A 15508-nucleotide genomic window follows, 5' to 3' on the forward strand; every position below is an offset into this window, starting at 1 on the left:
GCAGATAAATCCCCAGGACCTGATGGTCTGCATCCCGGAGTACTCAAAGAGGTGGCCCTAGAAATCATGGATGCATTGGTGATAATTTTCCAATGTTCTCTCGACTCTGGATCAGTTCCTGTGGTCTGGAGGGTAGCCAATGTATATTTTTTAGGAAAGGAAGGAGAGAGAAAATGCGGAATTATAGACTAGTTAGCATTACATAGGTAGTAAGATGCATGAGTCAATTATTAAAGATGCAAAAAAATATGATTAAAACAGTTACAGGATCGGTCAAAGTCAGCATGGATTTATAAAGGGGAAATCGTGCTCCCTAATCTTCTGGAATTTTTTGAGGATGTAACAAGTAGAATGGATAAGGGAGAGCCAGTGGATGTGGTATACCTGGACTTTCAAAAAGTATTTGTCAAGGTCCCACACAAAAGATTGGCGTGCAAAATTAGAGCACATGGTATTGGGGGTAGGGTATTGACATGGATAGAGAACTGGGTGGGAGACAGGAAGCAAAGAGTAGGAATTAACGGGTCCTTTTCAGAATGGCAGGCAGTGACTAGTGGGGTGCCGCAAGGCTCGGTGCTGGGACCCCAGTTATTTACAATAAATATTAATGATTTAGACGAGGGAATTAAATGCGACATCTCTAAGTTTGTGGAGGACACAAAGCTGGATGGCAGTGTGAGCTGCGAGGAGGATGCTATGAGGCTGCAGGGTGACTTGGATAAGTTGGGTGAGTGGGCAGATGCATGGCAGATGCAGTATAATGTGGATAAATGTGTGGTTATCCACTTTGGTGGCAAGAACAGGAAGGCAGATTATTATCTGAATGGTGTTAGATTAGGAAACGGGGAGGTGCAATGAGACCTGGGTGTGCTTGTACATCAGTCACTGAAAGCAAGCGTGCAGGTACACCAGACAGTGAAGAAAGCTAATGGCATGTTGGCCTTCATCGTGAGAGGATTTGAGTTTAGGAGTAAGGAGGTCCTACTACAGTTGTACAGGGCCCTGGTGAGACCACACCTGGAATATTGTGTGCAGTTTTGGTCTCCTAATTTGAGGAAGGACATTATTGCTATTGAAAGAGTGCAGCGTAGGATCACGAGGTTGGTTCCCGGGATAGCGGGACTGACATTTAATGAAAGAATGGGTCGACTGGGCTTGTATTCACTTGAATTTAGTCGGATGAGAGGGGATCTTATAGAAACATATACAATTCTTAGAGGATTGGGCAGGCTAGATGCAGGAAAAAAGTTCCCCATTAAGTTGGGGAATTCCAGAACCAGGGGTCACAGTTTAAGAATAAGGTATAGGGCATTTAGGACTGAGATGAGGAAACAGTTTTTCACCCAGAGAGTTGTGAATCTGTGGAATTCTCTGCTACAGAAGGCAGTGGAGGCCAATTCACTTGATGTTTTCAAGAGGGAGTTAGATTAAGCTCTTAGGGCTAAAGGAATCAAGGGATATGGGGAAAATGCAGGTACAGGGTACTCATTTTAGATGATCAGCCACGATCATATTGAATGATGGTGCAGGCTCGAAGGGCCGAATGGCCTACTCCTGCACCTATTTTGCTATGTTTCTATCAAGAACTCCTTGTTCTTGTATTTTATCCCTAAAGCAAAGTCTCTCATGTATCATTCTAACTACCTTATTGGCATCTCCTGCTACCTTCAAAGATCTGTCAGTGCACACTGCATGCTCCAATTGTTCCATTACAGCCCTCAGCATCTTCCCATTTATTGATTATTCCTTTCCTTCCTGCAGCTTCTTCCTTTTATCATTCTGGGCACAGTTCTTTAGCGTATCTCACCCAGCAAGTAGCTAACAATGGCCTGTTTCCTTTATCATTGTTACTTTTTGCATTTCTCTCATTCATTTGTTCTATATCTCTCTCTACATCACTGTCTATATCTCTCGTTTCTCTTTCCCCTGACTAGTCTGAGGAGCGGTCTCGACACAAACGTCACCCATTCCTTCTCTCCGAAGATGCTGCCTATCCCGCTGAGTTACTCCACCATTTTGTGTCTATCTTCGGTTTAAACCAGCATCTGCTGGTCCTTCCAAAATATTTTGTCTGCAATTCCTTCCTGCACGGAATAGTCCATTCAGCCCTCTGTGATTCTGTTGTCTCATTCAAAAGAGTCGTTCAATTATTTAGTTCTTTCCCCATCGACCTGCGTATGTTTCCTTTCCAAACATGTATCATGCTGGGAGGTTGACTATAAACCATTTCATCATTCGTTGTGTTTAGTACATTAATATACAATCCTTTTTTTCCACGCCGAGTTTGCATTAATATCATAATTAGTACTTGAGTACTTCAGTTTTCATGTTTATTTCAGTTCTGAGTGTCTCATTTTGCCAATGTTTTGATGAAATTAGGTAATTTGGGTAAATAAATACTTCATTAAAGGAATGCATCAATTTTCATCCATTACACAGCACACATTTTAGTAGCCAGCAGCACAATAAAAGGAAAGGAAAGTGATAGTTTATTTAGTAATTATTTCAATGCAAGAGGTTTAACAGGTAAAACAGATGAACTCAGGGTGGTGATTGTTTGCGACATTATAGGCATGATAGAAAAATGGTGGAGAGATAAGCAGGACTGGTAGCTCAGTAAACCATGAGGGGGAAAAGATTGGGTAGACACACAGAGTCACTTGCCCAGAGCAGGGAACAAAGGTTTAAGTTGAGGGGGGAAAAATTCAATAGGAACCTGAGGAGTAATTTTTTCGCATAAAGGGTGGTGGGTATATGGAACGAGGAGCGGTAGCTGAGGCAGGTACTATCCCATTGTTTAAGAAGCTAGTAGACAGGTACATGGATCGGACAGGTTTAGACGGATATGGGTCAAATGCAGGCAGGTGTGACATCTTGGTCTATGTGGGCACGTTGAGCCAAAGGGGCTGCCTTTTTGATCAGAAGGGAAAGATTTTGAAGGGACCTGAGATGTAACATCTTTACATAGAGGATGGTGTGTAGATGAAATGAGCTGCCAAAGAAAGTAGTTGAGGCTGGTAGAGTGGCACAGTTGTAGAGCTGCTGCCTTACAACTACAGAGAATCAGATTCTATCCTGACTACGGGTGCTGTCTGTATGGAGTTTGTACGTTCTCCACGGGACTGCGTGGGTTTTTTCTGGGTGCTTCGGTTTCTTCCCACACTCCAAAGACAGGAGGTTAATTGGCTTTGGTAAAATTATAAATGGTAGGATAGTGTTAGTGTATGGGGTGATTGCTGGCCGGCACAAACATGTTGGGCCAAAGGGCCTGTTTCCGCGCAGTATCTCAGAATAAAGTCCAAAGGCTCTTCTTCAGACTGAAAATGGGTCCAGATCACGTGCCATCTGTCCATTTCCCTCCATAGATGCTGCCTAACCCACTGAGCTTCCCCAGCATTTCTTTCTATTGCTCAAGGTTCCAGCATCTGCAGTGTCTTGTGCCTCACCGTTGCTCAGATTTACAGTGGTTGCCATTAATGGAGTTCAGAAGGATGAGGGAGGACCTCATTGAGACATATCAAATATTGAAAAGCTTGGATAGAGTGGATGTGGAGAGGATGGTTCCACCAGTGTGAGAGTCTAGGATCAGAGGACAAATCCTCAGAATAAAAGGGCATATCTTTAGAAAGGAGATGAGGAGTAATTTCTTCATTCAGAGGGTGGTGAATCGGTGAATTGCCACAGACGACTGTGGAGTCCAAGTCATTGGATAATTTTAAGGTGGAGAATGATAGATTCTTGGATTAGTAAGGCTGTCAGGGGTTATGGGGAGAAAGCAGAAGAATGTGGTTGAGAGGAAAAGATAGATCAGCCATGATTAAATGGCGTAGACTTGATGGACCGAATGGCCTAATTCTGTTCCTATAACTTATGAACGTGCAATATTAATGTGTATGATCTGTGCCGTCTCCTTTTTGCACAGTGTTAGTTGAGTTATTGGGTAATTCTGCAGTTGGCGCTCAATGGTTCTAAGTAGATTCAGTCAGACAGTCAATGTATGTGTGGAAATGGAAAATAACTCTGCATCTGTACATCTCGAAGCAGTCGGATAGTCTCCATCTGTGATGATACCGCAAAGGCCTTTGAAAAGATTTGTTGGAGAAATCACATTTGCAGTTTGAGTATGTGAATAATTTCAATTGAAGTGGTGAGCAAATCCAGTTATCACAAGGCAACTTATGATGTTGTTGAAAGTTAAAAATAATCAGGTTTCTCATTAGCTTTTAGGTAAGCTATCCAATTATTTTATTTCACAATTACCACGCAGCTGTGTTTTCAGCTGCCTTGACTTTAAGTCGTGGAATTTCCTTTAACCCTTCAACCTTTGGAGTTCGTGTGATAGGAGCAGAATTAAGCCATTTGGTCCATCAAGTCTACTCCACCATTCAATCATGTCCGGTCAATCTTTCCCTCTTAACCCCATTCTCCTGCCTTCTCCCCATAACCCCTGCCACCCCTGAAGTTCAGCATTATCTCAGAACACCCCTTCGATATGCAGTTTGGACCACAACTCATGGTCGAATAAAACTTCATCTTGATGAAGATAGACACAAAAAGCTGGAGTAACCCAGCGGGTCAAGCAGCATCTCTGGCGAATAGGAATAGGTGATGTTTCGGGTCGAGACCCTTCTTCAGACAAAATCAGGGAGAGAGAAACAAGAGATATTAAAAGTTACATAGAACAAATGAACAAAAAGGTCTACAAAAAGACAAATCAAAGCCAGCAATGATGATCAAAGAAAGGTGAAGCCCACAATTGCTGTGGAGAAGGTGATAAAGAGTGATACAAACAATAAAACTCAGCAGGTCGACAGTGAAACTAGTGCGATGGCCAGGGTGGGGGAGGAACGGGTTGCAAATATTACTTGAAGTTAGAGAAATCAATACTCATGCAAGGTTGACTTCAGAGCAAGGGTTATGTTGTTGAAGCATTTGGTTCATTTTTCAGGTACTGGGATGAAGTGGATCACTAGATTTGTAATAATTATGAAATGCAGGTGATATATAAATGTATGCACAAGTATGAGCAGTGCAGTGGTGCAGCTAAAATAAATGACCCACGTTAAACTCCCAAATCCAGTGCTGTTTGTGTGGAGTTTCCACGCTCTCTCTTTGGCCTTGTGGGTTGACCTCTGGATGTTCTGGTTTAGTTGAGTTTAGTTTAGAGATACAGCACAGAAACGGGCCCTTCGGCCCACTGAATCCACGCAGACCAGCGATCCCCACACATTAACACAAGCCTACACATATTCGGGACAATTTACACTCATACCAAGTATACAAACCCAAGCCAATTAACCTCCAAACCTGTACGTCTTTGGAGTGTGGGAGGAAACCGAAGTACATCGGAGAAAGCCCACGCGGTCACGGGGAGAACATACAAACTCCGTACAGACAGCACCCAGAGTCAGGATTGAACCCGGGTCTCCGACGCTGCAAGCACTGTCAGGCAGCAACTCTACCGCTACGCCACCGTGCCGCCCCTGGTACTTTCTCACATTGCAAAGATCTGCGGGTTGGTCAGTTTGATTGAATTAATTGAGTTGACAGCAATCGTTCTCCAAATGTAAAAAATGTTTTCCCTCACATTTCCCCCAAAAATAAACTAAACTAAACTAAAACTCCCCTCACCTGTGTCCACCTATCACTCTCTTGACTTTGTCCCGCCCCCACTTCATTCCCAGCTTTCTCCATCCACTACAGTTAGTCTGAAGAAAGGACCCAACCCAAAACATCACCTCTCCATGCCTTCCAGAGATGCTGCATATCCAGGTCTTGCAGAGATGCTGCCCGACCCACTGAGTTACTCCATCATTATGTGTGTTTTTTTGTAACAAAAGAAGCACTGGGAAAGATTAGAAGATTAATGCAAATGGATGCTTGATCACCAGTATGAACTCAAAGGGCTGAACGGCCTGTTTCAGTGCTGTATGACTCTTTTAGTACAAGCCTGTATATTCAGTGAGGATGTAGTTAACTGATGCAAGGGATGCTTATATCAGGCAAGGTTTTATTCATCTGCAGTATGTAGAAAATCATGAGTTCTGCATTTGAAAGGGATGTGCACAGATTTCCTGTTTATTCAGCAGAGGCAGGCTTAATGAAACTTTCTCATGTTCGTGACATTAATCTGTGGAAGACGAAAGAAGCATAATAACAAGGTAACTATTCAAATCAAGAATTGCAGGGATTGCTTTACAGTTCCACTCAGTTCTCTTTAACCTTTACCAGAAGATATCAAAACCAGAGTAATAATAAAATGATTCCCATCAACTGCATCAATGACTTTCACAAATGGGTAGTCTCCTGCGAAGTTTCTAAAAAAACGAAATAAATGGCGCATTTTTTTCTGGGTAACATTATTTTTGTAATACCATATCTTAAGCAGGTTAATCTACTGATCATTGCTGATTTGGCTCTCCATGTCATGCTCAGTATCAAACTCTCAGTGATCCATAACTTCACCAAGGTATGCAAGTTTGGTACTTCTTTTTAGAGATACAGTGTGGGAACAGGCTCTTCAGCCCACCGTCATCACCGACCAGCGATCCTGTACACCAGCACTATCCTACACACTTGGGACAATTTACAATCTATACCGAAGCCAATTAACCTTCAAACCTTTGGAGTGCAGGAGGAAACCGGAGCACCCGAAGAAAACCCATGCAGTCACAGGGAGAATGTGCAAACTCCAGTCAGATAGCACCCGTAGTCAAGATCGATCCTGGGTCACTAACGCTGTAAGGTAGCAACTCTACCGCTGTGCCATTGTGCCACGATTGGTTCGTTAGAGTCATGTATACTGAGATGCAGTGGAAACTGTTTTGTATGATCTTATATATGTGAATAGCGCAGAAGGGAAAGGAAAAAAGTGCAAAAATAGTATTAAAAAAGACACAAAGTGATGTTCATCCTCCACCTAATCTCACAATGATTGTATCCTGTAGACATAAGGAATTGCAGTTCCTGCTAAACAGAAAAATACATAAAGTGCTGGAGTAACTCAATGGCTCCCAGCAGAGTGAGATGTCCATCGGTGAATGTTGCGGACTGGCCCGTTCCAGACTGCGGGATTACGTGCTGAGGGAAGGGACGCACTGAAGCTTGGGGCAGCTAACGCCAAGGCTCTGTGGGGGAAGAGCATAGTCTAGGGTCCTTCCGTTGCTGGATATTGAGGGGCAGAGTCCGGTGGGGACACCCCTCAACAAGGCACGGTAGCGCAGTGGTAGAGTTGCTGCTTTATCAGCGAATGCAGCGCCGGAGACTCAGGTTCGATCCTGACTACGGGTGCTGCACTGTAAGGAGTTTGTACGTTCTCCCCGTGACCTGCGTGGGTTTTCTCCGAGATCTTCGGTTTCCTCCCACACTCCAAAGACGTACAGGTATGTAGGTTAATTGGCTGGGTAAATGTAAAAATTGTCCCTAGTGGGTGTAGGATAGTGTTAATGTACGGGGATCGCTGGGCGGCACGGACTTGGTGGGCCGAAAAGGCCTGTTTCCGGCTGTATATATATGATATGATATGATATGATAAGGGAAAAGATATCACCCCAGGTAATGTTGGCTCCTACCCAAAGGCAGCTTGAAGTGTAGATACAGTTGAGGGGGTGATGATAAGCTGGTTTGTGCAGTGGACTGGGTTTCATCCACAACTCTCTCAAATTACTGAGTGATTCTCTTCCCACCCCATCTACTGGAAATTAATTCTAGTACCTGATAACACTGGACATCTGTGTTCAAAAAATATTCATCCTTCACATCAGTTTTGGGCCATATATCTGAGGAGGGGGTGTGACGGTGTTGGAGAGGGTCCAGAGAAGGTTTATGAAAATAATCCCAGGAATGATTGGGTTAACATATGAAGAGTGTTTGATGGCACTGGGCCTGTACTCACTGGAGTTTAGAAGGATGAGGGGGGACCTCATTGAAATTACCAAATAGTGGAAGTACTGGATAGAGAGGATGTGGAGAGGATGTTTCCAATAGTGGGAGAGTCTAGGACCAGAGAGCATAGCCTCAGAATAAAGGGACATACCTTTAGAAAGGAGATGTGGAGGAATTTCTTTAGTCAGAGGATGATGAATCTGTGGAATTCTTTGCCACAGAAGGCTGTGAAGGCCGTCAATGGATATTTTTAAGGCAAAGATTGACAGATTCTTAATTAGCAATGTTGTCAGAGTTATGGGGAGAATGCAGGAGAATCAACAAGACACAGAGTCAAGCTTCAAATAAAAGCAGATTTATTTTAAAACGGTGATGCATTAGAAGCTTTAGTTTTAGAGATACAGCATAGAAACAGGCCCTTTGGCCCACCGTGTCTTTATCAACCCGTGCACTGCTTCTATCCTGCACACTAGGGACAATTTACAGAAGCCAATTAACCTACAAGGGTGCATGTCTTGGTTGTTTTGATTCATAACTGGCTTACTGCTAGGAGACAGAGGGTTGAGGTGGAAGGACAATATTTAGGCTGGAAGCCTGGGACCAGTGGAGTTCCACAGGAATCTGTGCTGGGACCTCTATGAAAATTATATATATATAATTTTTTTTTTTTAATTTCAAGATAGAGTTAGGCATAGCTCTTAGGGTTAATGGAATCGAGGGATATGGGGAGATAGCAGGAACGGGGTACTGATCTTGGAAGATCAGCCATGATGAATGGTGGTGCTGGCTTGAAGAACCGAATGGCCTACTCCTGCACCTATTTTCTATGTTTCTACATATGTGTATGTATATATACACATCTAAACACACACACACATACACACACACACACACACACACACACACACACACACACACACACACACACACACACACACACACACACACACACACACACACACACACACACACACATATACTGTGTATGTATGTGTTTTGGACATAAACATAGACGGGTTGGTGAGTAAGGTTGCAGATGACACCAAGGTTGCTCGGGTCACGGACTGTGAGGAAAGCTGTCAAAGTAAACAGCAGGATATAGATCAGCTACAAAATGGGTGGAGAAATGGCAGACAGAGTTTAATCTGACAAATGTGAGGTATTGCACTTTGAGAGGTTGAATGCAAACGGAAAACTCTACCACTACACCACTGCGCCGCCCATCTCCCTGAATTGAATGTGTGTTGGAATATTAATTGGAATGAGTTATTTAAACCTAGTATAAAATAAATAAACCACTTACCTGCTCTTGCCTTTTTTAATCAGTGAGCTTGACCCCATTTGTTTTCAAATGAATGGGAGCAAATGTGTCTCAAGCCGACCAGCCATGCTAAGTTTGGCAAAGATCGAGAGGTTCAGATGTGCCAACATGTGGCCTCTGACTTCTGTGTTTCGATGCTTAGGTATGGAAATTCAGGGCGTGGTGAAGAGCAGTTTGCTGCAAAGCTATGAGCTAAAAGTAAGTACAGTCTGGTCTGTTAATTAGCTCAGTGTAATTTTTATAAAAGTCATCTTCAGCAATTTTAGGATACTTATGAATAGTGCTTCCTTTTCAAGATTAACTAATTTCAGTCGGTTAATAAACGAGCACCACATTCTTCGAGGGAAACCCTTGCATTGAAAGAAATAAGGTGGCGCAATGGTAGAGTTGCAGCAGCCTTACAGCACCAAAGATACAGATTCAATCCTGACCACGGGTGCTGTCTCTACATGCTCCCCGTGGGACCATGTGGGTTTTCTCCGGGTGCTCTGGTTTCTTCCCACACTCCAAAGATGTGTTAATTGGCTTTGATAAAAAATTTAATTGTCCCTAGCGTGTAAGATAGTTTGTTGGTGTGTGGTGATAGCTGGTCAGCACGTACCTGGTGTGCCAAAGGGCCTGTTTCCACGCTGTATCTGAAAAATAAACAAAACAATAAGGTAGATAGTCTTTTTTCCCAGTATGGAAACATCAAATGTTGGAGAGCATTGGGTTAAGGTGAGAGGGGGAATGTTTAAAGAGGAGATTTGAGAAAATGTTGGATGCCTGGATCACAAAGCCAGCAGAGGTAGTAGAACCACATGTAATTGAAGTGTTTAAAAGGCATTTAACTAGATACATGACCAGGCAGCAAATAGCGGAGTATGGACCACATGCAAGCTTAATTTGGCACCAAGCTTGTCACATGGTCCGAAAGGCATTTTCCTATGTATAGAATCTAGAGTAACACAGCCCAGGCTCAGCTTGCCCACGCCGATCAACAAGTCCCATCTATACTAGTCCCACCTGCCTTCGTTTGACCTATATCCCTCTTAACCTACAATATCCAAGTACCTGCCTAAATGCCTCAACCACCATCTCCGACAGCTCATTCCATACACCCGCCACCCTTTGTGTAAAAATTTTACCCCCTCAGGTTCCCATTAAATTTTTCCCTCCTCACCTTAAACCTTTGTTCTCTGGTTCTCGAGTCCCCTACTTTGGGCAAAAGACTCTCTGCATTTACCCAATCTATTCCTCTTATGATTTTGTACACCTCTATAAGATCACCCCTCATCCTTCTGCACTCCAAGGAATAAATCCCTGGCCCGCACAACTATTCCTTATCGCTCAGTCCCTCGAATCCTGGTAACATTCTCTTAAAGCATCTATTTATGTTTCTAAATGTAGAGTAATTTTGGAAGCTATTTTGAGCCCTGCACCACTGGCATCTATAACATATTAAGGAAATATTACTAACCGTTTCCTATTTCCATTTCCTATTTCTGTATATGTTTTGGTTTGTACGTGTCCAGTTGTAGTGAAAAGCTTTGATTTGCATACCATCTAAGCAGATCAGATACAGTATGCCATGTATAAATGGGGTGGCACAGTGGCACAGCGATAGAGTTGGTGCCATACTGTGCCAGGGACCCAGGTTGATCTTGACTGCAGGTGATGTTTTTCAGAGTTTGTACTCTCTGTAACCGTGTGGGTTTACTCTGGGTGCACCAATTTCTTCTCACACTCCAAAGTTTGTAGGTTAATTGGCTTTGGGAAAATTGTAAATTGTCGCTAATGTGTGGGATAGTGCTGGTGTATGGGGTGATCGCTAGTCAGCACGGTCAGGGGAAAGAGTCTGTTTCCACACTGGATCTCTAATGTCTAAATACAGTCAAGTCAAACACAAGTACAATAGAAAGAGCAATGTGGAATCTTGCGCAAGACACAACCTTACAGACTTGGACCAAATTTTGAAGTCAATGCCAACACGATTCAGAAGTACAAAATATCGAAGCTGAAATGTAGCAGGTGGGACAGGAAAGCAGACGTAAAATGACTGTCGCTCCTGTTGGATTGTGAGAGGATTTCTTAATCAATGTAATGAAAGAATACATTTAATCACTTGCTGTGCCAAGGACTGTTTAAAGGGATCTCCGGAAGGTTACATCAGCAGAAGAGCAGTAATCTTTGGGAGAGCTGAGAGTTGAAAATCAACTCTTGCTTTACATAGACCATGGAACATTATGCAGTACAGCACAGGAATGGGCCCTTTGGCCCGCAATGTTTGTGCTGAACATGATGCCGAGCTGAACTGATCTCTTCTGCCTGCACATGATCCATATCCCGCTATTCCATGCACTTCCATGTGCTTATCTAAAAGCCTCTTAAATGCCACTGTTGTATCTGGTTCCACCATCACCCCAGGCAATGCGTTCCAGGCCCCCACTGCTCTATGTGTAAAACATTTCCCCCACACAACTCCACTAAATTCCTCCCTCTTATCTTATTGCCGTGCCTCTAGTTTTGGACATATCCAGTCTGGAAAAAAGGGTGATGTTTAAATTCATTGCTGTTCTCAAATTCTATCATGGCCTCATTCCTCCTTGTGCAGACAACCTTCTCCTGTCCTTACAAAGTCTGCAGGTCTCTTTGCTCTTATAAGATCATAAGTGATAGGAGTAGAATTAGGCTATTCGGCCCATCAAGTCCCATTCCGCCATTCTATCATGGCTGACACCTCTGACACATAATTCTGTGCCCTGGATCACTCCAAATTTAGTGTTAAGCTTTTTCTGGAGATGCGGCATGTAAAGAGGCCCTTCGGTCCATCGATCATTAATCACCTGTTCACACTGATTCTAGGCTTTCCAACTTTGTCATCCACTCGCTACACACTAGGGGCAATATACAGAGTTTGATCAACTTAAATACCTGCAGGTCTTTGAGATGTGGATGTCTTCTTCTTCTTCTTCTTCTTCTTCTTCTTCTTCTTCTCGTGTCCACACATACTAGATATTGTGTTTCAGCCAAAACTGAACACAACTCTTAGCAATATCACTGTTCTCTGCGAGGTCCTTAGCTTTGCATTCGTGCTCCAATGGAGGACATCTTAATAGGTGCTCCATAGTTTGTGGTTCAGTGCAATGTATGCAGATGACGTATTCAGTGTCTTTATAACCCCATTTCTTGAGAGTCGCTTTACAACGAACAGTGCCAGCTCTCAGTCTGTTGAGGCATTTCCATTCAGCCCAGCTTGATTTGGCCCCAGGAGGAAGTTCTTCTTTGGCACTTATGGATGTAAGGTGGAGGAAACCATAGAGGGAAACCCATGTGTACAACATGCAAACTCCACACAGATAGCAATGAGGTCTGAATCAAACCCCGGATTTCTGGCACTGTGAGGCAGTAGCTCCACCAGTTGCACCACTGTGCCGCCCTAAATTTAATTGGTCTCCTAATTTAACTAAACAGGCAATGGATAAAACCTTTGCCTGGAATCTCTCCCTGGATCTCTCTGCAGCTCCAAATTAAAATAACCAAGCTTTAAGTCATAGCTGATTTTCAGAAAATGCTTGAAACTGAATCAAATGGATTAGAAAAGGTTTCCGTTTAATGCCTGGCTTGTACTTGATTGATGATATTGCAGAGTAGAGTTTGAAATTTATTCCATCTATAATGGATACACAAGGAACTGCAGATTCTGGTTTACAGAATAAAATTAAAAAATTCAGGTTTAACTCAACGGGTCAGGTAGCATCTGTGGAGAACATGGATAAGTAACTCGCTCCAACTTCCAGCTTTCTCCCCCCTACTACATTCAGTCTGAACAAGGGTCCTGACCCAAAATGTCACCTATCCATGTTCTCCAGAGATGTTGCCTGACCTGCTGAGTTACTGCAGCACTTCTGTGTCTTTTTTTGCTTCATTTTGTACCTGGGGAGAGAGCAAGTTTCATCCTAACTCCTTTCAGTGACTTCATTTATATTGGGTGGCTGCATGGTGCAGCAGTTAGTGTGGCTTCCAGGGACCAAGGCTGAGTCCTGAAATAATTCAAATAATTCTTCCTTTTTTTTCCAGGACTTACCGATGCACCGAAGAACTGTATCATGGAACCTTTCTGATAGATCGTCTTTATACACACTGCAGACAAGGCGAAGGAAGTGGAGAATTAACCAGATATAGCACGTGATAACATTGTTGGCCTGCAAGTGTTGAGGAACATTGTCGGTGGGAACCTATCCTGGACTGAAGCTACAGATCTCGGTATAACTCACCGCTCCGCTGCCTGCAACATCTTCCTTCACACCCACCTGCCTCACTCCTCAAACCATCTCGAGAGGTGGTCCAAGGAATAATGCCAGAGAGACTGGGAACAATGCTTGTGGATATGCAGGCTCGCTTGGTGCTGGCATGGATTAGTGTGCTTCCTCTGATGCAGCCCATCCCTCTGGATGCTCCACAGAGATTACAGAATGGGGATGTGTTGACACTCGATGGTTTGAATGCCGATGCTGGATCCCTCAACCGTGCCAAGAGAGGCTGGGTCTGGAATCAAATGTTTGTGTTGGAAGAATTTTCAGGACCTGAACCCATTCTTGTTGGACGGGTAGGTTTTCATATAATATTGATTTATTTAAGTTTCCTCATGGGAAATTAGCAGGTCATCCAAATGACCATGTAGAAACAAGGAAGAGTGCGGAACAGTGGTGCAACTGGTAGAGACCTGGGTTCGATCCTGACTATGGATGCTGTCTGTGCAGAGTTTGTACGTTCTCCCTATGAACGTGTGGGTTTTCTCCGGGTGCTCTGGTTTCCTCCCACATTCCAAAGGCGTTCTGGTTTGCAGGTTCATTGGCTTCTGTAAATTGCCCCTGGTGCGTAGGATAGAACTGGTGTCCGGGTGATTGCTAGTCGGCACGGACTCAGTGGGCCAAAGGGCCCGTTTCCAAACTGTATTCCTACACTAAACTGCATTTATCAAAATTATTTTTAAAACCTGATCCTGCTGCAGAGTGCTGGAGTAACACAACGTGTCAGGCAACATCTCTGGAGATCATGAATACGTGACAATTTGGGTTGGGACCCTTCTTCTTCAATGGGATTTCTGTAAGACCCTCACTCACTGCTCTCCCTCTGTGACTCCGGTTGCTCTTCGGCTCTTTGACCATGAGTCTGAAGAAGGGTCCCTAACCAAAACATCGTCCATGATGCCTGACCCACTGAGTTACTCCAGCACTTTGTGTCTTCCCTGATGGTTGTAGAAGGGTTGGGACCCTTCTTCACACTGATTGTGGTGGGAACGGGGATGGAGACGGGGATGGGGATGGGGGAGGGGGAGGAGGAGGAGGGAGGAGGGGAGAAAAGCTGGAAGAGAGATGGGGCAGGACAAAGCCTGGGGTGTGATAGGTGGATATAGGTAATGGGGGGGATTGATAGGCAGATGGTTGGACAAAGACCAACCTTGCTTGTGAGGAGTACATTTGTTAGATAGGTTTCCTCGCCTTCAGCTCCAGAAATATTTTCTACTCCCTCTTTCTGTGAGAGAAGATTTTCAAGACTTCGGCAAAGATCTGTTCCCATGGTCCACCTCCTTAACCAGCAAGATGAGACTCAGAAGGACAATTTAGCAGGCAGTAGGATGAATCACATTCAACTCAGGCACAGAAAGAGAAACAAAGTGAGGGAAAGAATGATTAGATTATAAAATAAAGTACAAAGTGATCCAAAGTTAAGGGATTGTGTCTAGCATTTTAAATGATATCCTTCCTGTGCCAAAGAAGCTAATTGACATTGTGGTAATGATTTTCATATTGCTGAAATGGTGCTTATACTATTAAGTGTCAGCTCCAAGTTTGCACAGTGACTTGAGGTCAAGTTTAATGTGCAAATCCTGCAGTGTTGTCATACTCTTGAGGCCATTGAGAATGAAATGCTGCTTCTATTTAGCAACAGAAAGCAGGTCAAGAAATCAACATTGACCAGTGGGTCATTGTGAGTCACAACTTGCAATTTAAATCTCATCCACTTGCAAAGGGTGGCAGATTTGCTTTGTAAACTTGCCTTTATAGCACCAGTGATATTTGCACCAGTAATCTTGTAAATGTATGTTTTCCATGTGCATTCATTAACACTTCGAGATGGGGGCAGGAATTTTATTCTTGTTTCAGGGGGAACTGCATTGTAACGACGGCAGATATTTTCATTGGCTTAGTGAGCCACTTGCCATTCAAAGCATAAAAGTACATTTCACATGTGTTGTTTTGGATCGAATTACAGAAAATAATGGCAGAAATACGCCATTGTCTAGCCTAATCATATTTT

The 15508-nt window shown here is 43.5% G+C and overlaps 1 protein-coding gene across 1 annotated transcript in view; it reads left to right on the forward strand.

Moving 5' to 3' along the window:
• cdh8 (cadherin 8) overlaps positions 1–15508 on the forward strand; it is a 174936-nt gene that overhangs the window by 13288 nt on the left and 146140 nt on the right. The window contains exon 2 of the mRNA XM_078400723.1: positions 13265–13793. Within this exon, the coding sequence (XP_078256849.1) occupies positions 13542–13793 (252 nt within the window). The 5' untranslated portion in view covers positions 13265–13541. The remainder of the gene's footprint in view (positions 1–13264; positions 13794–15508) is intronic.

This window comes from Rhinoraja longicauda, chromosome 6, assembly GCF_053455715.1.
Source record: "Rhinoraja longicauda isolate Sanriku21f chromosome 6, sRhiLon1.1, whole genome shotgun sequence".
NCBI lineage: Eukaryota > Metazoa > Chordata > Chondrichthyes > Rajiformes > Arhynchobatidae > Rhinoraja > Rhinoraja longicauda.